The sequence below is a fragment of the Camelus bactrianus genome, chromosome 16 (genome assembly GCF_048773025.1).
Source record: "Camelus bactrianus isolate YW-2024 breed Bactrian camel chromosome 16, ASM4877302v1, whole genome shotgun sequence".
NCBI classification, from domain to species: Eukaryota; Metazoa; Chordata; class Mammalia; order Artiodactyla; family Camelidae; genus Camelus; species Camelus bactrianus.
The window spans coordinates 17,644,406-17,671,749 of NC_133554.1; the positions used below are offsets into that span (position 1 = coordinate 17,644,406).

At 45.0% G+C, this 27,344-nt stretch overlaps 1 protein-coding gene across 3 annotated transcripts; it reads right to left on the reverse strand.

The window, feature by feature from the left end:
- Positions 1-1,344: 1,344 nt before the first annotated feature.
- PCTP (phosphatidylcholine transfer protein) lies at positions 1,345-26,546 on the reverse strand. Of its 3 annotated transcripts, XM_074342762.1 has the most exons (7): positions 26,295-26,417; positions 21,190-21,332; positions 10,806-10,923; positions 7,723-7,802; positions 4,562-4,733; positions 3,624-3,691; positions 1,345-2,567 (listed from the first exon to the last, which is right to left on the reverse strand). In XM_074342762.1, the coding sequence occupies exons 3-7, from the start codon at positions 10,846-10,848 to the stop codon at positions 2,502-2,504; spliced, it is 429 nt and encodes a 142-aa protein (XP_074198863.1). In that variant the 5' UTR covers positions 10,849-10,923; positions 21,190-21,332; positions 26,295-26,417; the 3' UTR covers positions 1,345-2,501. The 3 variants fall into 3 exon arrangements, with proteins under 3 accessions (XP_074198863.1, XP_010949391.1, XP_010949393.1); XM_010951089.3 differs by lacking the exon at positions 21,190-21,332 and having other exon boundaries at positions 26,295-26,544; XM_010951091.3 differs by lacking the exons at positions 3,624-3,691; positions 21,190-21,332 and having other exon boundaries at positions 26,295-26,546.
- Between the last annotated feature and the right edge of the window lie 798 nt (positions 26,547-27,344).

Below are 27,344 nucleotides of genomic sequence, written 5' to 3' on the forward strand. Positions count from 1 at the left end.
CTAGCCACACCAGCAAAGCCACACCAGCAAAGCCACTTGTTAGCAAACAAAGAACATGAGTGCTTTCAAGGTGGGTCCAATGGGAACCTGAGAAATCTAGAACACTTAAAATGATGACTTGGAGGAAATAATTAGGCTTGAATTAAATTATTAAATATTAAAGGAAGATTTACTGTAATCATATCAAACCTCTGTATCTGGATGGTTTTAGCCTTCTGGATACGTGTCATTTGGTCAATCTTCTCCAAATTATTGACGTCACTTGTTTAGTTACCATTTGACTGCCTCTGACACACTTTCCTAGGGGCCAGTCATCAAAGTGAAAAAACCGTTTCTATCCACAAAGATCTTATTGTCCATTCAGAGACAGACATGGGTAAAACGAGAGAAACAAGGAGCTAGTGGAATAACAACATATTTATGAGTTTCAAATTCCAAACGATACTTTCAGCCCCTGCGGAGAGGTAGACCCTGAAGAATCCAGTACAACCTTCACATTTTGCAGGGGGGCCTCTGGCATTTATTCTCAGCTTAGGGGTTCTCAGTCCCCCAGGTAATCTCGGATATCAATGCTGTGTAAGACTGTATTTTCCGATTTAGCGAACATGAATACCAAAAGGTCTTAACTCTATTGATTACAGCAAGCTTTGTGACTGTTTTTACCTGCCTCACCTATAAACTCAGTATTCTTAGTGTTCTCAGCATTCTCAGCAAACTACTGGACACTGTTAAATGTATGGTTTTTATGACACTATTTCATGCCGATTTAAATCCTAGTGCTTGTGTTTCAATGACTCTACATGTAAAATGTCAACTTGGCCTCTTTTACATGGAAAATTTAGATTTAGTTTCCCTAAATTAAATTCCAGCTACATTGCTAATAGTGATATCTTGCTGATAAATATGAAATCTTTTCTTATTTGCATAATTCTTGACATATGACCACAATGACTAGGGCAGGGATTGACACATGGTTTAGAGGAAATCATGGGATGGTTTGGGATCGACTGGAAGTAATTGCTGCCTTTTTCTGAAGCAGCATGAGCCTGGGAAGATGCAGGCCTACTTTTTGCTGTTAGCAGCAATCCTTCCACCAAACCAGCCCAACATCAGTGACAGTTTGAAGAACAGAGCTGATATCTAACGTCAGTTTGAGCTCCTGTATCAACCCCCACCTAAGGATTCTCTACACTTGGCCCTGCATATAAGTGAGCCTAAAATTCCTTTTTATGTTCAAGTCCATGAGTTAGGTTGGACGTGACTTACTTGCAAACTGAAGAGACCTAACTGATTCATACCCACAGGAGAAACAAGATAGGAAGGAAACTGCAGACAAGACAAAAGTAAGACACTCTGTATTTACTTGGTGTTCAATACACTTTCCTTTCCAGAGAGAAAACATACAGTTTGAGGTATCCCATTTAATAAATCCCCTGCTTCCAGCTTTACATCCAGAATTTCTGTGTCTATTAATCAAGGTTCAGTACCATCACACACAGTGGGTAAAATTTTTCCCTGAGATCATAAGGCTGTGCCTTTAGTCACAGAATAATTTTTCCTCCAAAATTCAGGAGAAAAGGAGGAAACTAGGAGACTTCTGGTGGTGGAAGAGGCAGATAACTTAGATAGAATTCCTGAGAAAAAGGTGTAGGGACATCACACCACTAATTAATCTTTCCCTGGCTGTGAACTCTTATCCCTTCAACAGCTCCAAATGTTCTAGAAGGAAATTCATTTATTGCATATAAAGACACTTTATCTCAATGCTGTGTGCAAAGCAGGTTGGCTTCTGCTAACTGTCCTGATGCCTCAGTTTCCAGTAAAATGCAGGACGAGGGAGGGATGGACAGCCCTTCCCCAGTGGCATGTGGGAAAGAGAAAAACTTAGACGTGGATTATGGGAAAAAATTGTTATCACACTATGTGCTTGGTCAGGCCTGCAATGCTTTTCAAAATGGTCTGAAATCAAAACAGCTCATGATCCCCCACAAGTGGGACTGGGGAGAGACCTAGTGGATTATCACCTCCAGCCAGATCAAGTCAGCAAAGCATAAGGCAAATGGACATCCACATGTGACATCCAGTCTTGGTGCAGCGTCAACTCTGAAGGAGATGCAACTTCTGGCAGCCCCTTTGGGGTTGCAAGAGATCACATACAGAATGGACCATATGCTGAGATCTTTCAATCTTAGGTGGTGTTGTCAGTCCTCCACCCACCATCCCCCTACAGTGGCACAATGGAATGACTGTGTTCCCTAGTGAGCAATTCCCTTTTTAAGAATAAACAAGCAAAGGTTTCCCTAATCTGACCCAAATTTAACAGCCCATCCTGGGGTGGGGGAGGAATGGAAACCAGGCATCAGGCAAACACGCTTGGGGACAACGTGCTGGAGGGTGTGCGGGCCTCTGAGGATGGAACAGTGACAGGCAGGCTGAGCGTCAGTAGTTGTGGCACTTCTGGAGACATCATTTCATGGGCACAAGGCTCCCAATTCCATCTCTTAGGTTTTCTTGGGATAGTTCTGACAAGCTTTTGCCATATCTTTTAAGAAGTTAGGAACTCCATTCTGCAAAGGAAAGGAGACTGTCACTTTTATGTCGTCACAGTGATGACTCTGATTCTTTGAGATGTGGCAGAGGCAAAGGCTTTGGGAATAATACATATGACAATAGGGCCCCTGACCACATTTCAACAGAACGTCACCACAGATGATGACAAGGTCACAGGCAATACTAGCCGGCAGGGGCCACTGTTGGAAGCCACTGTCGTATATTTTGGCTTTTTCTAGTAAAAAACTGAGATATTTCTGGGACACCATTGGGCTGGGCAGTGAGATTCTCTAAAGAAATGACAGCAAAGACTTGCTTTACAGAATTAGAGAATGGTAAGGATCAGGGGCAGAAGACAAGATACGTCATCCTTGGGTGGTGAGCATCGCCCAAGACTTTCCCAAATGTTGTCTTACTTACTCCTTCTCTGCAGGGTGGGAATACCCATCTCCAAAGGGAAGATATCAATGGCTTCCCTCGATTACACAGTCAGAAGCTGGGCCAGGACTCAAAACACCGTGTGTTTGACTCAAAGCCTCTGGGCTTTTTCACTCTCCCAGGGACTCTGGTGAGCCCTCCAGCCAGTAAGTAGGACCTTGCAAAGCAGGCTGAATGGTTATCACAGTTTTGGGCAGTACCACTGTGGTTCCCTCTCCTCAGAACTAAACAACAGGAACAAAACAAGAGGCTTTGCCCAGGCTTGGACACATCTGGTTGTCTCCAGAGTCGGGTCAGCCTAACTCCTCCATCAGCAGATAAAGGGCCCACAGGCACCATGGTTCCTACAAGGAGCATCTTACTGTCCGGAGGTTCCAGAGAGTGATCCTGGTGGGTCTCGCTGCAAAGCAGGGAGGGGCTGCCATTCCAGCTAAAGATTCTTTGTATTTTGTCCCAGCCTCCATCCTGAAGTTTGACAACCCCTGTCCTAACCATAGTCACTCAACCAAGCCGCTTCGTAGAAGAGCCTGGTCAGGCCTGAGACAGGGTGTCCCTTCTGCCTGACAGCCCCCTGGGCGATGTCAGTATTTGTCAAACACACTTCAAAGACACTCCTCTGCCTCCTGAGATCTCACCTTGGCAGCCCAGTTAACGAGCCAGGACGGAATTTGGCCACCTGGGTTATCGAAGTAATACATGAAAACTAGAGAGGGAAAGAGGACAATTCAGAAGGAGGAAGCATGTTAGCAAGATACATCAACAAACCCTGCAAACCTGCCCCCCTTACATTCAGGTCCAGAAAGTAAAGAGGCGGGTAACAGGGAATTCAGGTGGACCCACTCTCTGCCTTGCCTTAAGGGAGGCTTATATATAAACATGTTGGAAAACCGCCAAGGCACAGTTTGCTGCTATTTACTAAAAGCCTGGCAAGTGCCAGACACTTGAATATAATCTTTCATTTGATTATTCCTCTCATTAATTGTCTTAATCCTAAGGAGTTGATGGAATTAAACCTCAGTTTAATGGAGACTCAGAAGAGTGAGCTGAGGTGTCCTAGGTGACAGATCTAACACTCATCAGAACTGAATTCAGATGTTGCCACAGCAGCAGGGCCAAGGCTGTTCCAGCCAGGCTCCAGCAGGTGGCAGCACGGCCCCACGCAGCTGCTCTCCTGTGGCTGGAGCTCAAGGCAGGCAGGTCCTGAGTCCCTGGGGTTTTGCTGAGCAGGCGCTGCGTCCTCAGAGACCGTCCTGCCGGCCCTCCTGCCCACCCAGGCTCCACGTGTGTATGTGCGGAACCGATCTGAAGTAACTTCCCAAACCTCTGGTCCACGCGGATGTTCTGGTTTCACCTGGACAATGCGAGTCAGTAAAGAAGGGACTGAGTCAGAATTAAACACCCCCCGGCACTCTAGCCACGTTCCTGGGGTGAACTGAGGCCCCCTTATTTCTCTGGCACCCGTGTCCAGTCTCTGACCTCGGGGAATAAGCACCGTGCATCTTGCGTGCCTGGCAGTCAGTGTGGCCTTCACATGGGGGCCGCGGCCGGTGCACCAGGACATGCCCTCTTTTACCTTTGCTCCCTCTCTTGCCATCGCTCTGGATTGCCAGCCTCTGCTTGTACTGCTTCACCCGGATCACACCCGACTTCTCGGGAAACTGAGGCACAGAGGTGCTCTGGGCCAGGATGACGTGCACCTTCTGCCCTTCAAAGTCCAGCTCTTGTCGCTGCCGCAGGTAGACATACTGCACCCCCAGTCAAGGCTCGACATCCAGGCCAGCATCTCAGATGTGCGGGAGGAAAGCCCGCCAGCCCGAAGCAAAGGGGGGTGCTTCTGTTCCTCCACTTGGCCTTTGCTCCCTTGCACTGTTACCTCCCTCCCTGCCCTGCAAAACTCTGGCTCCTCCCACCTGGTGTTCTCATTTCAGAGCATATATTACCCTCCTGTGAATGATTCTTTGCTGCTTTTAATTATGTGGGGTACCTAGTCCTCCTTTCTCCAAGAAGGCACTACTACAAGGTATCAGGATTGGTCAGTTATCAGCTGTGTGATCATGGGTTGCTTACTCAACATCTCTAAGATGCAGTTTCCCTACGCAGGGAAAGTGGGTAATGCTGCCCAGCAGGCAGGCTTGGTGGGGGCATTGGAGAGAGACTGGAGCAGGATAAGCACTCAAGAAACAATGGGGCCATTGCTGTTTGTCCTCCCACTAAGCCCTAATCACTGACTTGTGCACAGAGAATGGTCAGGCAAGGTTGCTTACACCTGTTGATCATAGGAAGACACGTGAATACATGACTGTTTATTAGGCAGATGTCCTCCCTGGGTCTGGTTCATCAAAAATCACAAAGCCGCTTCATCTCAATAAACACTCACAGAACAACCACTCTGTCTATGGCGCTGTGAGAGGGAATACAATTCAATTCTAAAACAGCAGAAGTCACTACGTACTGAGACCTCACCTTACACAAACATCATGGATCTCACATACAGCACCAGCTCTGATCCTGAGACAGTCCCTGTGAGCTCGGCATAAGTAGCCCCATCCTGAGTATCCCCGTCTTACAGATGATGAAACTGAGGCTCAGAGAAGTAAAGAAACTTATCGAAGGTCCCACAGCCCAGCTGAAGTGATGGAATCTGAATTTGAACCCAGATAGGCTACAAGATCTGGAGAGATTTTCATAGCTGCACATTAATGTGTTCATTAGACTTTCCAAAGGCAGGATTTCAGGTATCAAAATTGAAGGAATTAAAAGCTGCAAGCAATCCAGACAGTCCACAGTAACACTTAGCACAATAGTCCTGACTGCTGCCCCACGCCACTTTGGTGCCTCAAGAGCACACAGTGTTGTCTGCACCTCACCCAGGCACCCAACAAGGGGGTCTACTGTCCCCACTCTCTACATCTGATGAGTCAAGTTCTTAAATGTTTTAGAGAAGAAATGATGTAGCTTTGACTCTGGCTTTCCTCTCTCCCAAGCCTTCTCCTTTCCTCACGGCAAATTCTGTCCCACAACTTGCTCAGCTCGTGTGATGGACATCGCCTGACACCCCACTGAGGAAAAACTAACTTGATGTATTGCTTACAATTTGGCAGAGGTCTTTGAAGGGCTGGAAGGTCCAGCATGCCACACAGCCTACGACTTGAGAACTATCAGTTCACTGAGAAGGCCCAGAGAAGTGAATGGCTTTTTCCAAGGTCACACAGCAAATGATGAAATGAACTCACACTTAATCTGGAGCCTTTTCCTCTAAAACTGATGTCCTTTTCCACTACACTGTTCTCTGTTCTCAACAACTGAACAGCTCTTATTGGAGAGACATATGTATACACACATAGACTAAGATACTCATTATGGGATTGTGTGGCATTGGAAGGCCAAGGCAACAGAACTTCAAGGAGCCCCCAGTGTCCACTCCTGAGAATACTTCCCCGTCCTTCCTGCCTGCAGTGTCCCTGTGAGCTCAGAGAGGTGGGGCTGTCCTGATCCAGATCACCTTCCCTGGAGACAGCTAGACCTGTGCCTACTAGTGGGGGGAACCTGATGAGAAACTGAGCAGAGTTCTGAGCCTCCTTTTGCGTCAGTTTCCTTCACCGTCTGATGGGGATGATTGCGCCAACCTTGCACAGTTGTCCACAGGATGACAGGAAGCCACATAAAACCTAAGGGATTCAGAAAACGTGATTGTTCAATTACCTACCAGCAGTGCACCAACTATCTAGCTGTCTGTGGGAATCATGCCAGAAATAAACCCTTATGGAGTTTATAATCTCCCTGGGGTCGGGGTAGACACGTGCACACAAAACACACACGAACAATACCCACGAGCACACCCCCAACGCCTCTCTTTCTAGAGAACAATTATTTAGGGACATGCACACTTACAGAATGTTAGGTCTAGAAAAGCCCAGGGATCAACCAATTCAGTGGTTTCTAAGAGTTTTTTTTTTTTTTTTTTTTGTTAAATCCCTGAGACCCTTTGCTAAAAGGATCCTCCATGGAAATTCAGTGTAAAACACTCAGCTGCGATAATTGAAGAAGACAGTGGAGCCAAAATCTCATCTGTCCACACCTACATTCTACCTCCGCCATCCCCACAAATGAACGTCCATCGAACCCTCCAGGCTGGTCCTAAGGGGGCTTCTTGGAACCTTGGAGTGTTAGCTAAAACTCCCCACATCCCACTCAAATGTTTCATAATATAGTATGGAAACTGAGAGGAAGAAACATATACCCAGTGTCCAGATCCAGTGGTCAAAGAGGGAACACCGTGGGGGCATCAAAACGGGAGGCGGATAGAGTCGGGAATGTGGTGCCGAGTTCCAGCCCCCACTCTGCCTCTAGGCACCTGTCCGTGTGCCTCCATCTATTTACCTCTCTGGGTCCCTACTTCCTCTCTATAGATTGAGGGAGTGTATTGAATACTCTTTATGAAAAGTTGTTTTCAGGTCCCCAATTCTGCGGCCCAATAATTTCAAGCCCTAGAAAACTTCTCAGGAAAGAATGAGCTACCCTCCTGTGACCACAGATGTTCCACGTGGTCAGGCTCAGAAATCACACTCGGAGGTCTCTGAAAGACACACGGGAAGCAGCAGCTTTAGCAGCAGATGCCTCTGCAAGAATCAAAGATGATGTCCACACCTGCTGGACATAAGACCACTGGGTGATGGCCATGGGGCACAGAAACACTTGGAAAGCTGAGTAATGGTGTGTCTTTGGAAAGGATACATCTCTGTCGGAAAGGGGGAAAGGGTACTTCACTTGCCAGTAGACCACTGCCTGTCCATTGCATTCCTTTTCATAGAGTTCTAAAAAAACAAAAACAAAAACAAAAGAAGTTACCGCATCTGGAAGCCCCTTAGGCTTCAATTAACAAGAAGGTTTGACATGATGACTTTGTAGGGAATGATAAACCACTAACTCATAAGGCATAGAGTTCTACAAAAAGTCAGATAGATTCATTACCACTAAAAGCTTTTTGCCCAGTGGCAGAGTCTAGTAGATATAAAAACACAGTAAAAGTAAAAGAACCCAACAAAACTTGTTCATCATGTAACATAAACAACATTCTCAAATACAATGCAACGAGACAACATTTGGCATCCAAGAATAGTTTCAGGTTTACAATATACAAGCAGACTCACAGACATAGAAGAGAAAGTTATGGTTACCGGGGGCCAGGAGGGAGGAGGGATAAATTGGGAGCTCGAGATTTGCAGTTACTAACAACCATATATAAACTAGATAAACAATAAGGCCCTACTGTTCAGCACAGGGAGCCATATTCAACATCTTGTAATAATCTATAATGAAAAATAATATGAAAAGGAATATATATATATATTTGTGTAACTGAAGCACTATGCTTTACACCAGAAACTAACAATATTGTAAATCAACTATACTTCAATTTAAAAAAAAAAATCATAGTAACCACCAGATGTCGCTAGAGCACCAAGAGTTTTACTGTTAAGCCCTTTCTCCCCACTTCAGGTTTATTGACAGGTAGCCTGGGATTGAGTCACCCAGTCTAGTGAGCTCAGCTGGGAAATGAAGGTTCCAGAAAATTCAGTGTCATTCCTCAACTGCTAGAAAGTGGCATAAATGTGATTAACCTGAAGTTTCTTGCCTCTCTCCCATGTCGTTTTAAATCACAGCTACAGTGACCAAATCTCCTTGATATCCACCATGCTACTGAGTGCAATGAGCAGCAGCTCCTGCAGGGAGATAGCAAAGGAATTCGAGGGCATACAGAGCCTCTGCCCCCAAGCTGTGCAGAAAGCTTCTAACTGACCCTTTAGAGAAGGAGCCAAGCCAAGGCTGCTGAAGAAACCAAGGGAGGCCCTTGAGGAGATGCTGACTGAGGAAATGTGTTATTTAATTCAGCTCTTGAAAGAAAGAAACCCTATTGGAAGTAGACCATGGAGTAAAGAGCTTGCCAGCCCATCGGGACAAGAGGCTGAGGACGCCCTTGAAAGGAAGGGAGGGGTGGACATCTATTGCTTTTGCTGCTCAGCTTTGACTCCCCTCCTCCTGGACCCGTATCTCAGTCTCCTGCAGGGCATCACCCCTCCCCTCTTCTCCATGATGTGTTTTAAGCAGGACTGACTCAGCATTAATATCAGGACTGGGAAATTGAGCCAGCCATGGCCACAGGGATTGGTTCAAGGATGGTACCTCTGGTCAGAGTCTTAGCTTAGCTCTAGCAAGTTTACACCAAAAAGTGGTTTAATAAAGGCTCTGAGGTAGATCACAGAAGATCTGGGAGGACCAGAGTTAGGTTTAGAACCTCAGGATTGTTCCTGAGAAGCTAAACGGATGCTGCATCTGGACCATACTCCATAGCAGGCGCTGCTGACGCCAAGGAACAAACATCAGAGGCTCTGCCTAGGTCTGGAGCACATGACTGGATCTCAGCTGCTCAGGAGATGGACAGAGAACATCTGCCTTCTCCCTTGGATAGGAGGGTATCACAATTCCCGTAGATTGGAAGAGTATTTGAAAACACTAATAGACCCAGAACCATGACAAACATTCCCAGGAAACAAGCATGTGGTCCATGCTGAGGTGCTAAGGGTAAGTCTGGGGCTCCGGCAGCCATCAGGGAAGTTCCTCTTCCCCTGGGGCTGTGTATGTGGTTAGAGTGTAAGCCTGCATCTCCTGATGGCCATCTCAGCCAGGACATAAGAATCTGCCCGAGAATTAGGTCAACACTGGAGAAAACAGAGTCAAGACGCAGAAATGAAGTACTGGATGCAGCTGTCTGGGAAGCCAGATACCCATGGATTTTCAATGCCATGAACCAATGAACACTTTTTTCCTTTTCTGACACTGGCACTCGTTAGCTTTTGGTTACTTGCAACCCAGAGTCCTGACCACAGTGAGGGTCTGTCAGGGCTTCAGTGCCCCTGGGCTATCTGCGTACCTGTTCCACTGTGACTGGGACAGCAGAGGCTGCTCCCTGCTCTGGGGGCAGGAGGATCCCCTAGCTAATGCCTCTTGTAACCTCCATCAGTTACAGGGTAAAAATCTAAGAACTGCAGCCTGGTGGCCAGTTTAGGCCCTTGGGGATGTGGACCCTTCTCCCATTCTCGTTCCAGATTCTGCTACCCTGACAACCCAACAGCACCTGAGGACTCCCATTTTTTTAATGTTTCTTGCTGTTACTCATGTCTTCCTCACTCTACTCATGCTGTTTCTCACTCAACTCATGCTGCTCCTTGCAACATAAATGCCCTTAAACCACTCTCCCCCTCACTCTCTCACCCCCTCACATATATGTATTCTTGTTGTCTCTAAAACTTTGACTCCACTTGTAAAACAAAGCTTGAAAAACAAATTTCTTCTGTATAGCACAGGGAACTATATTCAATATCTTGTAATAAATTTTAATGAAAAAGAATAGGAAAATGAATATATGTATGTATATGCATGACTGGGACATTGTGCCAGAAATTCATCAGAAATTGGCACTGTAACTGACATCATAACTGACTATACTTCAATAAACAAACAAAACTCAGACACCACCTCCTCCAAGAAGCCTTCCATGGCTTCCCCTAGGTACAAAGGATGATGATGAATTTACAGTAAGAGCAAAGTAGCCCTCAGAGCAAAATAGAGAGCGAATCTAAGAGTATGCCAGGAGCAGGTCCTAGGAATAGCAAAGTCACATTTGAGCCTGGCACTTTAAAATGTTTATGCCAAAATTAAAAATGAAACATAACACAGTAGAAATTAAGCCTATCGCTTTCTAATGACTAGAACAAATACTAATAGACTCTACTTTCTAATTTGTTGTTGTCACTCACCTTTAACATATTGGTCCCACTGTTTTCTGTAGTCTAAGTCCATATAGACGTCTGCCAGTACAGCTGGTGGGCAATCCTCCAGAACGCCAAAGACCTTATACTCATAAAGTCCAGTCTGCTGTAGAAACAGAACAGCAGGGACAACCTATTGATTCCCACGTGGCGATGACACAGCACATGAAAAACAGCTGTTTGTGCAGCACCATTATTGAGCATCTGCTCTGTGGTCTTGGGGACACAGTGGTGTAAAAGCTGATGTGGATTCTGCTCTCGGGGGTCTTATATTTGGCCTTAGGCACTCTTGGTGGTGAGAGCTATATGCTATCCAGGTAATTAAGGGGATAAAAGAAGGGTTATATGACAAATGGCGCCTGGTTTTGGAGGGCTGGTGGAGGGTCCTATATTATCAGGTGTCCAGGAAATGCCTCTATGAGGGAGTTATCAGAGAAGATTGTTCTCACTATTAGAAGGAACCGGCTGTGGGAAGAAGAGAAAGCCCATTCCTGGTTGGGAGAGGGCCCCCAGGTGGGTGGATTGGCTTGCTGAGAGAACAGAAAGCAGGGGGTCCAGAGAACTGTGGTGTGGGAGAGCAGCAGGAGCTGAGGTCAGAGAGGGGAGCCGGGGCTGGGCCCAAAGGACTCTATAAACCAGGGGAAAGGGGCAAAGATTCTTTCCTAACTACTATGGAAAACCAACAAAACAGGGGAGTGACATTTAAAAGATGACTCTTGCCACCTGGTAGAAAGTAGATCATAAGGGAGCAAGGAGCTGGGTCAGAAGACCAGTGCGATGGTCCAGATAGAAGATGATGGTGATCGGACAGGGAGGAAACAACAGTGATGGGCAGAAGTCAGTGATTTAGGAACATACTTTGGAAGTAATGTCAACAGGAATTGCTGACAGATTGGCTGTGGGGACAGAGAAAACAAAGAATTGAGGATAACACTTAGAACCTTTTGCTTAGACAACCAGGTAGAAGGGAGCCCCACTTTCTAAGACAGAGAAAACTTACAGAAGAGGTGATTTATAACTGTGGAATAACCAAGAGTTCTACTTTGGGCAAGTAGAGTTTGAGATGCTTATCAAACATCCAGGTGGGGGCGTCACATAGGCAGCTAGCGCTCAAGATTCAGACCACTATTCTGGATACCCACAGGGTGTAAAGAAACCCAACACTTTGTTGTACCAACTTAAAGACAGACTTTTTCAACAACTGTTTCTTTTTTTCTATGAACAACTCGTGTATGAAAGAATGAAAGGGGGAAAGAAACACCAGCTTCAAATCATATTGGTCCCTTCTAGTCAGAAAAAGCCCATTTCTAGGTTCCTAAGTACAAGAGAATGCCCTTGTTTTCACGTTGAGCTGTATCCTCCGTATCTGTCTGTGAGGGTTCTGGGCTGGGGTCGGATGACCACACGCTTCACTCTCTGCACGTTGGTAACTAACAATTCTTACCCTCCCCTTGCCTAAAGGCTCTATGGTTAAGATTAAACTGATGGCCTTTAGATTAATTTCAATTCAAAAGCAAACAAAACAAACACACAAAAATGAAACTTTCAGAAACTCACTCTTCTACCTGCTAACGCAATGTCATTGGCTAATGGAACATGAATGAAACTATCTTTTAAAACACCTTTCCAGGGACTTACATGAAGTCAAGGGGTAAACACGGTGAATCTTTCTAGAGATCCTGAGGCTTCAAGGGTCTCCTGGCATAACCCAGGGATAAGCACATCCCAGTTTAGGGATCTCAGATGTATTTAAGAATACCTGGCAGGAAGTGGAAGGTAAAACGGAAACTGAAGTCATAAGGATGTTTCAGCTCTACAAATATGTGGCTTTAGAACAAGGGTTTCCAACCAGCAAATGACAGACTGGTAGATCTGACTCCCTTACGTGCTGTGCCATGGTTGTCCCACAGGAAGGGCAGGACTCGGGAGAAACATCTTCATCCCCTCCTGTCCCCTCCCTCCCCTCACAGATGGGAAGATGGTGAGGGTTTACACATACCACACACCTACATCCACATGTTTTGATCAGCCTTGGAAGGGAGACAATTAGCTTCTGTTCAGGAAGAGTGGGGCCCCGTTTTCTACACATACTGAGCAAAAGGGATAATTATGTATTGAGATAATCTCTCCAATTTCACATGAGTTAACTTTGGATATCTGGATGAATGAAGACACACTGTTTCCTTGAACTGGTTCCCCTCCCCTCCTGAATGTAGATTCGGCCCTTAGTGACCTCAGTCCTGCACATATCACAGAAGTGAAAAACAGAAAGCCTTCTAGGAAGAGAAGAATACAACAAAGTGATTTACATGATTACCGGAGAAAGAACTATTGTGATAGCTCCCTTTAAATACTCCCTTCCTAGCAGAACCGAGAGATGCCAGACACTAGAGGACAAAATGCTTGGTGACACCTTCCCTAGTCTATCAATAAAGTATTCTTTCTAGGCACTGAGGAGCCTCACCCAAATTCTTGGATCAAAGCACTTTGTCACCTATCATTTATTTTAGAAGATCTCAGCAAATGAACTCATGTTTGTATTATGTCTCTGAAAAAAAAATTAAGGGAACTGTTAATAATTATAAAAATAATTCATATGCATTAAGGACAATTAGAAAATGCCAAAGAGAATAAAGAAATTTAAAATGGCATGTACCCCATAATCCATAAATGCCTAATGGTAATATCTGATGTATTACTTTTGAGTGAATAATAATTCTATATGTAACAAAATGGGAGTAATACGGTATAAAGAGCTTGCATTCTTACTTTTAACAACATGCAGTGAAGAGCATGAAGCTGTGGAGAGATCACACCTAAGTTAATTATTCTTGTAAGTTATATACGTTTCCATGTAGTCTGACAAATACGAATCTTACTGAAACAATTATTCCATACGGACCAACTTGGTCCATAATTCTAACATTTTCATTAGGAAAAGGAGGATGGTACTTCCTTGGGAATAAATTTCAGGGTAAAGGACATTAACATTTTAAGGTTTGTTATACTTTTTACAAATTGTTACGAAAGTTTTTACCTGTTTACACTTTCACTAGTAGCAAAGGAGCCCATCATGAGGACTGGATTCCACTGTTTTCACAATCAAATTAATAGGAAAAAAAAAAAAAAACAACAAGTTGTGCATTTATTTGGGCAATGTTTTTACTACTGATATGTAAGTCTCCTTTAAATTAGAGAGATAAACTCTTTGCAACGTTTGTTGCTGATATGTCTGCAAGTTTACTACCATTTCAATAAACAAGCTTACTCAAGAGGCTTTTCCTGAAGCTCCCCCCGAAAACCACTTCTAAGAAAGGCTCAATTTTTTATCTAAAGTAAAACATGCTGCATACTTTTCTAATGCTCATTTATAGGATATTTAATTTCCTGCATTTCAGACAGTAAAAGAATTACTCAATGGTAGAGAATCAGTCAATATCACGTGTAGAATATAATTACCAGAAGAAACAGAAGATGTGTTATAGCATATGCTCTCTTTCCTGCTTAGAGAACCCCTATGGCCTATGATAACTTTCTTGGTCTTCTGTGCAGACAGAGATACTATAAGACGCCTCCTTCCTGTTTTGAGTATGAATAGGATGTCTGGAGCTACAGCAGCTATTTTGGGACTAAGAGGCAACAAACATGGGAAGGCAGAGTAAAAAAGACAAAGAGCTTTACTGGTATCCTTGATCATCTAAACCAATGCCAGCAACTGCTGACCTTTGAACTCCTTCTTAGGTGAGAAAAATAAAACCCCGCTTTGTTTAAGTCCAGTTTTCTGTTACTTGCAGCTAAAAGCAATCCTAATGATTACAAGTGGTACTTAACTGACAATGAATTTTACTTGATTCCTGTGATCCTGGAGAAGAGGAGAGGTTAAAAAACACCCTCACCCTTTGTGTTCCAGCAAACAGATTATCACAAAAGACCCACTTTCCCCCATGACTTAGATGAGACTCACAGACGCACCCCTTGTTAAGCTATCACAAGGCCAGACTCAGCACCTCTACATTCCCTTTCATTGACCCATCAATGATTGGCTAAACTGCTTATTCCAAGGATCAATCAGAATAAAGTGCTTGTTAACCAAACTGGTTAAGCATCTCTCTCCCCTTCAGGACTCTAAACTTTGGCCCACCCTCAGGCTGAACCAGTAGCCAGCTCCTCCTGAGAACAGACTGGCCTCTGGGTAAAACACTCTCTTTTCTAGTCTCCAGCCAGGCCACCTTCATCTCCCTTCCCCACACATGGCTTCCACCTTGCTAACTGCTCTCTATAAAAGAAAGACCTTCCTGCCTCATTCCTGAGACACTCATGGAGCTTATGGTCAAAGTATTCTTCCTATTATAACAACCCCAACCTTGGCAATAATCCTCTTGAATAAAAATCCTTGCTTACCAAGTCTAGATTTGTTTCTTATTTGACATCACTTTAAAGTAGAAAAGTAGGATGAAAAAATAGTGCTGGTAAGACTTATGAACATTTACAAGGAAATAGGATTCTGTGTTAAATTCATTAAAATAGTACAGACTTACATAAACATTACTAAAATGTATTGTCAAAGAAGAGAAGTAAGGGATAATGGGCACTATTAATGGACATTAAATTGAAGCATATTTAATTTTGCACAGAGTGTTTGAAATGCACATATTCTATAACAGAAAGTACCAACTCCTTCTACTATGTAACTCAGAAAAAAATTTATGGACTTCCTGGGACCCACTGTGTTCTTGGCCTTGAGGAAACATCAGGCATAGGCTGGTACTTGGCTTTTCAGCTGGTACTTCCCTTGGTGATCTGTCAGCAGTCATCGCAACAGATTGGAAGTCTTCCAGTCTCGTCGACCTGCTATAAATTCTTTCAATAATGCTAGTATTTGTTTCTCTAAATACAGTGCAGTTTCCAGTTTCACATTCATTATCTCGTATAATCTTTAACGAAGCCCTGTGATATCGACAGGGACACTGGTGTGGTCTCCACCTTTATATGAGGAAGTGAAACTCAGAGAGGCTACATTACTTGCCTGAGCACAACAGTCAGCACTTGGGACAGCCAGAAAGAACGCAACACTCTCCCCCCACCACAATGTCTCCTAATTTAATTCTACTGTCTCTGCACATTTTCTCCAAGCCGCTGTTCTAAACCACAAGCTAATGATTACAGTAAAGATGACAAAGAATCTTAGAGCTGGAGGGAGACTTAGACTCTTACGTAAAAGATGTCATTGACTCGCCAGGAGTCAGCTGAAGAAACTGTTGGTGGCTACACCTGGATGGAGACCTGTTCTTTCCAGTCCCCAAGACACTGTTCCTGTCCCAGACCACCCAGAATGGACCTCACACTGAGACACTCCCCTGAGTCCCTGAGCCTGGCTTGTTTGTCCAATAGACATCCAACAGCCAGAAGAGGAATTTTTTAGACACTGCTGCTGGGGTCTTGAGACAAGAATCAAGGAAAAGGCAGGAATGGAGAAAGGATGAATGTTATCTCCTTCTGTGAACTGTGGCTGTGCTGTCTTTCCATGTATTACCCCAGAGTCATCTCAAAAATCCCATAGCCAGAAAATACTGCGTGGTGGTTATGACATGGGCTTGGGGGTCACAGCCCAGGTGCCGTCTAAACTGTTCCACGTACTTGCCTTCCTCAGCTGCAAAGTGGGTCTAATGAGAGTTTCTACCTAAGGGAATGATTCTGAGGATTAAATTAGATAATCCACCTAAAGTTCTTCCTGGGGTGCCTGGTACAAAAGTAGTTAGTCAGTATTAGACACCATTTTCACTGAGGTAGGTGTAATAATGATCTCCTTCTACCAGATTAAAGATCTAATGATTCAGAGCTGTTACACACTGCACATTTAGGGGGAAACTAGCACAAATAGGGTACCTGCTCTAAGCTGGTCACTGTGCTTAGAGATTAATACTCAATGTAATCCTGAGAACTAAGCATCTCATGAACTCCACTTTACCAGTGAAGACATGGAGGGGATACAGATACATACTTTAGCAATTTGCTACTGTCATCACTAACTTTTGAGATGTTTTGTCATTCTGGCTAACTTGTTTAAAAATCAAGTTGTTATTTTTCTTCCCAATGGTGGTTTTTCTTACCGAAATTACATCCAAAAACTGCAGTTTTTTCATTTGCATTCATTGGGTTAAAATATTTAGAAAAACATTGCTGCCAATAGGACACTTACTTGGCCTAAGCAGAATACATTCTGTAAAAGCAAATGTGTGTACATATGAGAAATGTCAAAATGTCACAGTGCTGCAGGTCCCACACAGGGAGGAACCCCCACGGAGGAGTGATTAGTAATCCCCAGTGTCCCACACGCTGCCACTTGACCTGGAGAGAGGCATCACTCATTTTCTTCAATTATGGTGTTTACATCACTAATTACAAGACAGCCTTGATGAATCACATCTCTCTAATCCTGTAAATGTGCTGTCAAGTGTGCACTGAAATCTCTTTCTGTCTCATGGAAGGGCTCATTTCCACCCCTCAAGGGCCAGGAAGCCTTCCCAATCTACCACTGAGGAAGCTGTCCGACTCCAGCTCTCTGTGGCAAGTAACAGCCTCAGATGGTGTGAGAAGTTAGCATTTTTCACCAACGAGAATCACTCCTAACGGCAGGTGTCAAAGCTGCAGCTGCCGCTGGGAAGTGTGTACCAAGATCCTATGAAGAAAGACAGCTGACTAAATCTGATTTAGTATTTGAGATCTCTGCAAAACAGAAACAGACTCACAGACATAGTAAACAAACTTATGGTTACCAGGAGGGAAAGAGGGGTGGGAAGGAATCAACTGAGACTTTGAGATTTGTAGATACTAACTACTATATATAAAACAGATAAACAACAACTTTCTTCTGTAGAGCACAGGGAACTATATTCAATACCTTGTAGTAACCTATGATGAAAAAAATACGAAGATGAATATGCGTATTTATATGGATGACTGAAACATTATGCTGTACACCAGAAATTGACATGTTGCGAACTGACTACACTTCAGTTAAAAAAATGAGATGTAATAAAAACACATACACACACAAAATATATTTGAGATCTCTCTGAGAACACATGGTAGGTTTACTCCAGAAGGACTGCAGAGAGTTAGGTAAAGTAGTGCTGATAACTGATGCTGACTGAGTGCTTACTGAATACCAGGCCCTGGGCTGAGTGCTTTGCAGGGTTCATCCCACTTAATCCAGGCAATGACAATATGAAGTACGGACCATCGATAAACTCATTGATTCAGACAAGGGAACTGAGGTTTAAAGAAGTTCTGAGAAATTTCTAGAAAAGGTAAACCTGTAGAGACAGGAGGTAGCTTGGTGGCTGTCTGGCATCGGGAATGGGAACAGGGAGTGACTGCAAATGGGCAAGAGGTTTCTTTGGGGGTAACACCAATGCCCCAAAATTAGGCTGTGGGGAAGGTTGCATGACTCCATAATCATTGAACCGTACACTTAATGTGAGTCACTTTTATGGTACGTAAATGACACTTCAATAAAGCTGTTAAAACTTTTTGTAAAAGACGTTATGAAATTCACCCAAGGTCAGACACATAATGAACTTGACTTGAAGTCATTAGTTGCCACAGAACCTGAACCTGATGCCAACGATGTGACAGCAGATTTCAAGGTCTGTGATACAGCCTCCAAATTGTCGCTGACCCCTCAACCTTTATTTATTAGGTAAATTATAAGCCCTCGGAGTGCATGTAGCTGCAGCTGTGGTGACCACGTCGCTCCAAGCAGAACACTTCTGAATGAAAGGCGTGTTGTAAAATGTCTCACCAGGGCAAGTGTGAACCAGGCTGTGGTGGGTAATACCGGGACACAAGGTCACCCTGCCGTGGCTCACAGACACCATTTAATTTACTAGGTGCTTCAAAATGCATCCTCTCTGCACAATTTGGCAGAGCAGGAATTATCTCGTTTATAGACGGGGAAGCAGAGACTCAGCTAGGGTCTTAGGTTCATAAAATCTAACATCACAGAGCAACTGGGCATCAAAACAATACTTTAGACCAGGGGTTGACAAGTCTGTCATGCTGGCCATTTCTAAACAGTCCACAAGCTGAGAATGTTTTATACATTTCAAGTAGTTATTTAAGTAATAAATAACCTCCATTTTGCCTATTAAAGCCTAAAATAATTTCTGTTTGGATCTTTACAGAAAAAAAAAATTGGCAGTGCCTGTCTTAGACCATTGCCACCACCATTTCCAAAACATACAACCCAGGGAAGCTCCGATTTACTATAAAGTCGTATTGCAGTTACACATGTAAGAAAGGAATCTTAGTGTCATAAGCCCCAAATATATTTATTTTGAATCACACGGGGATTTACGATTTAAGTTCAGACCATCTTTCAGAGTAAATCTGACCATCCTGAGCACACCATACAGGATCAATACCCCACCAAAACTGAGTCAGAAACCACCCTGCCCAAAGAAAGCGGAGTGGAAATGTGATGTTTTCAAAGAAATAAGCCACCAGAATTCTATCTCCAATGAAACTGTCCTCCAAAAATGAAGAAAAAATAAAAACTTTTTTCAGACAAATAAAACCTGAGAGAGTTCAGCAGACCTGCTCTGGAAGAAATGTTAAAAGGAGTTTTTCAAGGAGAAAAAAAAAATCATAGTCAGGAAATCTGATCTATATAACATAAAAGTGCCGATTTTATTGCTGTAAATACAGGTTCTGGAAGGTATGAACTTTGTCAGGTATCACCAGGGCTTAGCACAATGCAGGCACATGATAGGTCCTGAAAGACTGCTTGGATGGGTCATGAACCTGTATCCTGGAGCTTTCTTCTCCTTGGGGTAGACGCAGACAACCCAAAGGCAGCTATGGAAAGGTGTCTTTCCTAAACTAAACGGCAAGATAAGGTGGTCTTTTTTGGTGTCTTAATAACACATTAAAAGTCCCAGGCTAAAGTTCAAAGTTTATATTTATATGGATTTCTGACAAAAATATATTCATTGGCCTAATTCCCAGGGAGGGTAAAATAGTCTTCCAAAATAACATTGGGGAGTGGTGAGCTTGTGAAATACCAAAGTACTCCCACTGGAGAGCCAGCTAGAATTCTCCTTCTGCCCACACTCTGATGTTAACAGCAAGTTAGAAGGCCAAGCAGAAAGCGACCTCCACCTGGAGTTACCCCAGTCCAGCCCCTGAACCTCCCAGGCATTGGTACAGGATTATGTCCAAGGATCTAGAATGTCCAAATCCTTCCTATAAGTCACCTCTCCTCGCTAGGGTTCCCAAAGCCCAATGAAAATCAAAGTTTCGGTTTATTAATAGCCCACTCCCGTAAACCTCATGCAGGGACCTGGGGAAAGAGAGGGTTACACCTGGAGACAGAAGTGAGGGATCCTACTCGTCCCTCTCCCTTCATGCTCCCCATCTAAGCCTTGGGGCCAGCATCCTCACACTGCCTCATACCACAGTCTTATCCCGAGATGAAGTGAAGAGAGGGAGAACTGAGGCTCTGACATGTCTATCCAGTTCTATGCCTAGGAAGGATGGAAGAGAGAGATAGGTGACCTCAAGCAGTGGCAGGAAGTTGCCACACGTGGGTGCTCAGCTTTAAGACACGGTGGCCCTACCCACTGGTAAATACGGCTGCACAGGTGTCCTGGGTGCAACAAATGTTCCATCAGTCATGCTGGTACCTACTCCTTCCCTAGGGGAGAGGCAGAAGGGAGCAGACTAGTCCTGTCATCCAGAAGTAAAGAAGCCCAGGATGCAAATCAGACTGCGACCCCACCTGGGGAATGGGAGAGGAAGCTTCTCCACCGTCAAGGTGAATCTGTTCTCAGGGCAGTCAGATCTCTGCTTCCCTCCCAAGAGCCAAACTTCCTCTTGGCCCCCCTGAAAAAGTTGCTGTATTTTAATAGGTCAACAGCACAGGAAAGAACAGTCCATGGCAGAGCTCTGTCTGTTCCTCACAAACGCATTGATTAGAAGACGTATGAAAGGACAAAGGCAGGCCCTTCTCACAGTGCCAGACACTTAGTTTAAAAATGGAAGAAGTCCAGCCATCAGCCAGATCTTTTCAGTCCAACATTTTCTTGGTCTAAATCTGCTGTGAGCCTCTGCACCCTGGTTTCACGCCATCTCTTGTCACGTCACGGTGGCTACTGGCAAGGTGACCAGCCTAAGGCTCCCACGAGACCTGACTGCAGATCACTGGGAAAGCTTTTGTAAGTGACCCAGAGCCCTCCTCTGTCAGGGGGACTTCTCAGCACTGTTCAGGGGACCACAATGACTCCCGAGTGGTCACTAATTTAAAAAGGAAGAGTCAGCCTTAAAGTAGACATTGCTTTTGTCTTAAGATATTCTGTTTTCTCACTCTTACCTTTCAATTCCCACTGCTTCTCATCACTAGGGCCCCCTCCTCTCTCTTAATGGCAGAACCCCCTGAGCACCATGCTCGATGCTCCCCACCAGTGGTGCTCAAAGTGTGGTCCCTGGACCAGGAGTTTCAGCATTACTTGGCAACTGGTTAAAACAGATTGCAAAGAAAAAAAAAAAAAGAATTAAAGAAATATAATGCCAACTCTCATGCCCCACCCAGACCCACTGAATCAGAAATGGAGTGAGGTTTTGACGGTGATTTTTAAGAGGCCCTGCAGGTGATTCTGGTGCGTGCTCAAGGTCGGGTACCACTCTGCCCTATGTTGTTTCATTTAATATTTGACTGAAAAGTAAGTATTATACCTGTTTTGCAAATCAGGAAGCTGAGATTTCAAAATGAAAAAAAAAAAAAAAAAAGGCCAATAATATCCAGCTAGTAAGTGGGGCCTGGCCCCTGGCCATTGCCCAGTCCCAGCCTCACCCCAGTCCTGTGGCCCTCTGGCTCTTCCCAGAAGACAAGGCAAGCCTAGTTCAGCTTGGGGACCGAGCACGCAGTGTTCCCTCTACTTCAGGGGTTTAAAACCCAGTATGTTTGTTAACCTGGGAAACTTTACTATTAAAACAATAGCAAAAACAGTTTATTATGACGCATTTCAAACATACTCAGAAGTAAAAAGGCCAGAAAAATCAACCTCTGTATGAAAGGGGAGCTTTTCAAAAGGACCCCGCAAGCCCCGCCTAACCCCAGCTCAATTAAATCTGAGACTCTAGGGTAGGACTTGGTGATGTCCTCAGAGCTCCCCAGGTGGTTCGAAAGTGACTGAGCTTCGAGAACACTCTCTGGTACATTTCTCCTCCAGATATTTGCTGGACGCAGTCTGTCGTTTCACTTCTATCTCCACTCCAATGTTACCTCTGGGCAGAGGAGCTTTCCAGAGTCCCTTTAACTAAACTGAATCGCATCACCCCTGGATACTCCCCATGCCATGCCATCTCTCTTTCCCTCTATCCCCCTTACTTTCTTTGTAGCATTTCCACCTCCTATTTCATTATATACTATGGGTTTATTCTCATTAGTGAATATGGTTCATTCCTCAAGAAGCTCATTCATTGAAACAGCAGCTCCAATTTCCTATTCCCTACTTGTGCCTAGTCCCTGTGAGGGCAGTACCACAACGGGAGGCATTCGATCAATATCCGAATGAATAAATGAATGATAGTGGGGCAGAGCAGAGATTTTAACTCAGGACTGTCTGCCCCCAGACCTAAGCTCTTCTCACAGTACCATGCGGGATAGCACGTGGCAGCTCTGTACTAGTTTTGCTTAGCTTCCAGAAAATGTAGTTCTGAATTGAAGCATGCTGTGTATTTGGTACTGAGTTTATCAGAGTAGACTGGATCTTTTCTAGTTACTCGTTATGAAGTCTTGCATGACAAACTTAACAGCTCTGGGTCTTACTGCTGCCTATAAAATAGGAAAATAGCCTGTCTCTGCCTATTTGATTTGTTGAGAGGGATTAATGAAAACTTACATGTAACAGCATTTTGTATATTAAAGCACCATGTGAAGATTATTTATTACTATTGCAACATGGAGAGGAAAAAGAATAGATGACAACAAAGAAAAAGAGTCAGCAAAGTAGAAAAAAACAAGTAAAGGAAAGGATGATGGTGTTGGACAGAATGGTTTCAAAGAAACTTTCTAAATCTGGAATTATGTGATTTAATAGAAAAAGAGAAAATGAAAAAGTATCAAAATGTTGATTATCAAAAGTAGCCATTTGTCCAAGAACAAGATTCAGAATTATTTGTGTACTAAACTAAGCCACCATCTTTTATTTTTAAATATAATTTATTTGTTACATTGCAAAGTCTTTCAAGACCTCTATACTCATTTCAGTCTTTACAAAACATGTACTAGTAACTTTGTTACAGCTTCATTTCAATTATGATCACAGATGTCTGTGGCTTCTTGAACAATCAGCGATGGTTACACATGATCCAGACACACAGCAGGTTATTCCTGAGGGAAAAGCCAGCCTGATTCCAATGGATAAAAACCACTGTAAAGTCCTAAAGGGGGGACTAATTCGTCCTATCCTATAAAATCCAACTGGTACACCCTTGATGAAGTAGCTTAAACACTTTGTATGCAAGCTATATTGGACTTCCTCTGTCATGATCAAGGCATTCATCCAATGAATATGCCCCTTGCCTAGCAAAATTTTGGCAAAAACTGATCAAGAGGGTCCCTTTTGCCTGGGTACCGCATGTAACCTTACTGATGCAAAATCGAGCACTCCAAGAAGCCTAATCAGATTACCTGGCTCAGTGTCTCTTTATGGGTCTTACTGATGCCAAGAAAATCAGAGTAATTATTAGGAAAATGGGGGTAGATAGGGAGAATCAAGGGGCACATTCCAGAAGACTAGAAATCCTTAGATGGTTATTAAGATAAGAAATATGATAAATAAAATGAATATTGATGGGATTGAAGTAAAGGTCTTAATGCAGCACTATCAAAAGTTGGGTAGATCAGTAGGACCCCCTGCTGGTCCCTCAACATTACGGGGCCCCAAACAAGTCCACTCTATGTACCTCAGTCGGAGGAATTTAAAAAGCCAGAAGGCAAAGACTGCAATGAAAAACCTGACCTGGAATCACCTGGGACAATAGTCAGGTGTATTATCGAGGTGAAGACTGACAGAAGGGCCTGGGTCTTCTGGTCTGATTTCCAGTCAGGGACCAGGAGGCTCAAGGCCATAAGCACAGGTGTTGGTAAAGGGGCCAGGGCAGGGAAGTGGGTGGTGGAGGAGGAAGACGCATGTAATGGCATCAACGTGCACGGTGATGAAACAGCACTGACCCGCAAGACAGAAGAGGGCAAAGGGCTTTAGGGGAGAGGAGTGGAGGTCTAGGAAGAGTGTGGGACAAGCCGAATTCACTTCTGATGTGGAGTGGTACTCAGAAGACAAGATTTACCAACTGGAGATTAGAGGGAATTCTCTTCCAGAAGGAAAATAAAGGATGGGAGTCAACCTGGAAAGAAAACGAGGCTCTAGCAAAGTGGGTCAGGCAGCATCTAATGCTGGATATGGACTGATGGTTCAAGGAAAGGGCTTGTACCTGACCCAGCAGGGTCTCTTGACATTTAATACAGATGGAAACAAAGTGGCCATGGGGCAGTTGCCCTCCAACCTAGCTGGTGAGACTCAAAGGCACACCTATGGGAATCGCATGGCCTCCAAACTCATGGAAGTTCTCTGGGAAGACCTGTAACTTACATCAATGTGCCATGACTGCCCTCTTGCCCAGAACAGGTGGAAACAGACATATCTTACAATATGGTTGGTGGGGATAGGAACTATGCTGAATACCACTCCCATCCTCTCTGCAGCAGGGAGGTGGGTCCGCTACATGACAAAACACAATGGAAACAATACACAAGACAAAGCCAGTCTCAGCTCAGGCAGTGGATGTTGTGGGATGAAAGGCGCAAAATCAAAAGAGCACAAGCCCATAGGGGAACGTGGGGTGAGAGGTCTGGCTTGACTGGAGGACAGGAGGTGTGTGGATGAGCCGTGGGAGATAAAGCTGGAAATGTGAGTTGGGACCACTCTAGTTCTGCATGCATAGCCCACCTGGCAGTGTCTGCCCCCTTACAGAGAGTCAGTGCAGGAGGGCGTTTACGGCACAGGTCTGGAGCTAGACAGCCAAGCCAGTCTTGAGCAATCAACTTAGCCTTTTCCGTGGAAGTAAATTTCTTTTCCATGGAGGTAAAAAGGTGACAATCACAGTGCATTACATTAGGGTTGATGCGAGGATTGAGTAAGTCAATGCCTGCAAAGCACTTAAATAGTGCCTGGAGCCTAAGAAAGCCTGCAATGCGTCAGCTATTACAGTAGTTACTATTATTTTTAGTTCTGCTATCAATAGGGTAATGCGTAGGCTGGAAGGAATCAGGGAGCAGGAAGGCCAAGAAGCTAGTTAAGAGGTCAGTGCAATTCTAGGTGAGAGGTGTCACCCAAAGTGGCAAAGGTCAAGGGGAAAAAAGGAAGGGAAACGGGCCAGACATCAGATACATCTGAGCAGTGAATTGACAACACTTGGCAAATGCCTGATGTGTTTGGTGTGGAAAACGAATGGTCAGAAGGTGAACGGATGTTGTCTGAACACATGTCCACTTTTGCACCAAGGTAACTGCTGAAATGACACTCGGAAATGAATTCTACCTGCTCTAGACTCTGAGCTTGTGCTTATGCTGCTGTAGCCAGTGGCCCTGGCACACACAGACATGCAGAGCCCCTCCCTTCACTGGCACTGCAACACTGGTCCTCTGCCAGGAAACCTCCACTTCACCTACTTTTTGTAGAGGAGACTTTTCACCTACTTGCCAGGCAGCTACTCTGGCGCAGGGAGCAACAGATGACCAGCCATCAATCCACCTGGCTGGCTACCTGGCTCCAAAGGCCTCCAGACACGCCCCCAACTCCATTCCTCCTAGCCTTTCAGTTAAACTTTCTCCCAGAAGCTTCAGACTAAAGTTATGAAGTGCGATAAGGGCGCAGCCGCCAAAGCAAGCAAGTTACTAAAATTACTAGAAATGACAGTAGGTCCTTTCTCAACAACACTCTTCCCCCCACGCTAGTCACCCTGCACATCCACTCTCTGAAACGTTCAGTCTCTTTTCAACATCCATTCAATCTGGGGATAATCCGTACTACGCTCCCCCGCCCCCCAGCCCACCTCCCCCGCCCCAGGCCGCACACAGGACTAGCATCCACCGGGGATGGGGGCTCCCAGTCTCTTGCAGTCAACTGAATGGGGCTAAGATTCCACCGACCTGCCTGTTAACCGGATCATTAACTTGTAACAAAGCACTTCCTACTTTGGGCCTCAGACCTGAGACTAAATTTGGATGACCTCCCCACTCCCCGCGACCCGCAGGGGGCAAAGTCAGCTGGAGGCACCGCCCGAGCGCTCGCTCCTCCCGGCTCCAGGAGACCCGTGGGGCCCGGACTTCGGGCTGCAGCCCCGCACTCCCCGCGGGCAGGGGGCACCCCGGCGCGCCGCCGCCCCGCAGTCCACCAGCGGGCGGACCGCTACCTGGTCCATTAGCCGGTACACGCTGAGGCCCAAGGTCTCCAACAGCAGCTCCCAGTCGCCCCCGGCAACTGCAGGCTGCTGGAGCTCCGCGCAGGTCGGCCAGAACTGCTCCTGGGAGAAGACCCCGGACCCAGTGGCCATCCTTCCGCAGCCGCAGCTCCACCGCCCGCAGGGGAGGCCGGAGACCGGCTTGGTGTGTTGTCGGGGGCGGGGAGAGAGGCTGGCCCAGCAAGATTGGCAGGTAACCGAAAAGAGACTGGGAGAAGGCGAGACTTGGGGGAGGAGCCTAAGGGAGGCTGGGCCAGTGAGGGGGCGGGCCTGGAGAAGTGGACTGGGCTGAGCAGAAGTAAAGAGGGTGGAAAAGAAGTAAATCCAGAGAAACACTGGACTTGATCTAGGGAAAGGATGAAGGGGCTAGGAAACGGGGAGGCTCCTAAATGGGAAAAGGAAGACACGCATGTCATCTCAGAAACATGTCTGTAACCCATTTCGCACTCCCCCCCAATCCCAGACCCTCCCCAGTCTGCTTGGATGTCTCTCCTTTACCTTCTCTGAAGAAGGTTATGGAAAGTCTCCGAGCGTTTTGGTAGACTTGGGAGGTGAGATGGACAAAGCAGAAATGTTTGAAAATCTCAGGGGTCAAATGCTAGACCCATATTTCAATAAAATTTCCATTCTTTCTGTTTTGCACTTTAAAGCATTTTTTCTAAGTGGGGGTCCATGGGATTCCCCGAAGGCCAAAGGGGACCATAGCACGAAAAGGATTAGGGAACTAATCCGTGATGGTGATTTGCCAACTGGTTGTGAAAGATGATCTAAAAGTTATGTGCCTTCCCTCCAGGATTTCTGCAGCTTGCGTAACTTAGGTGTCTTGCAACTAATCTTTTTGTTCCCTCACGTCCCTTTGGTATTACTGTATTTCTCACCACCAGACTGTACTTTGGTTTGAATAAAGCAGACAGTTTAAACATCAAATCAATGTAACAGCACATGGGTGCCAGTAAACTCTGGCAACCCATGTTTCCTAATCTGTAAAATAGGGAAAGAATT

Bases quoted from the DNA above. Each gene is read 5' to 3' on its own strand.
- PCTP (XM_010951089.3), bottom strand. From the start codon at position 26,435: ATGGCCACTGGGTCCGGGGTCTTCTCCCAGGAGCAGTTCTGGCCGACC. The intron at 4,734-7,722 runs GTATCCTTTCCA...CTGGGGGTGCAG, and splicing joins TCCCCCTTTCCGACAGAGAT to TATGTCTACCTGCGGCAGCG. The intron at 2,568-3,623 runs GTGAGATCTCAG...TTTCCTTTGCAG, and splicing joins TCGTTAACTGGGCTGCCAAG to AATGGAGTTCCTAACTTCTT.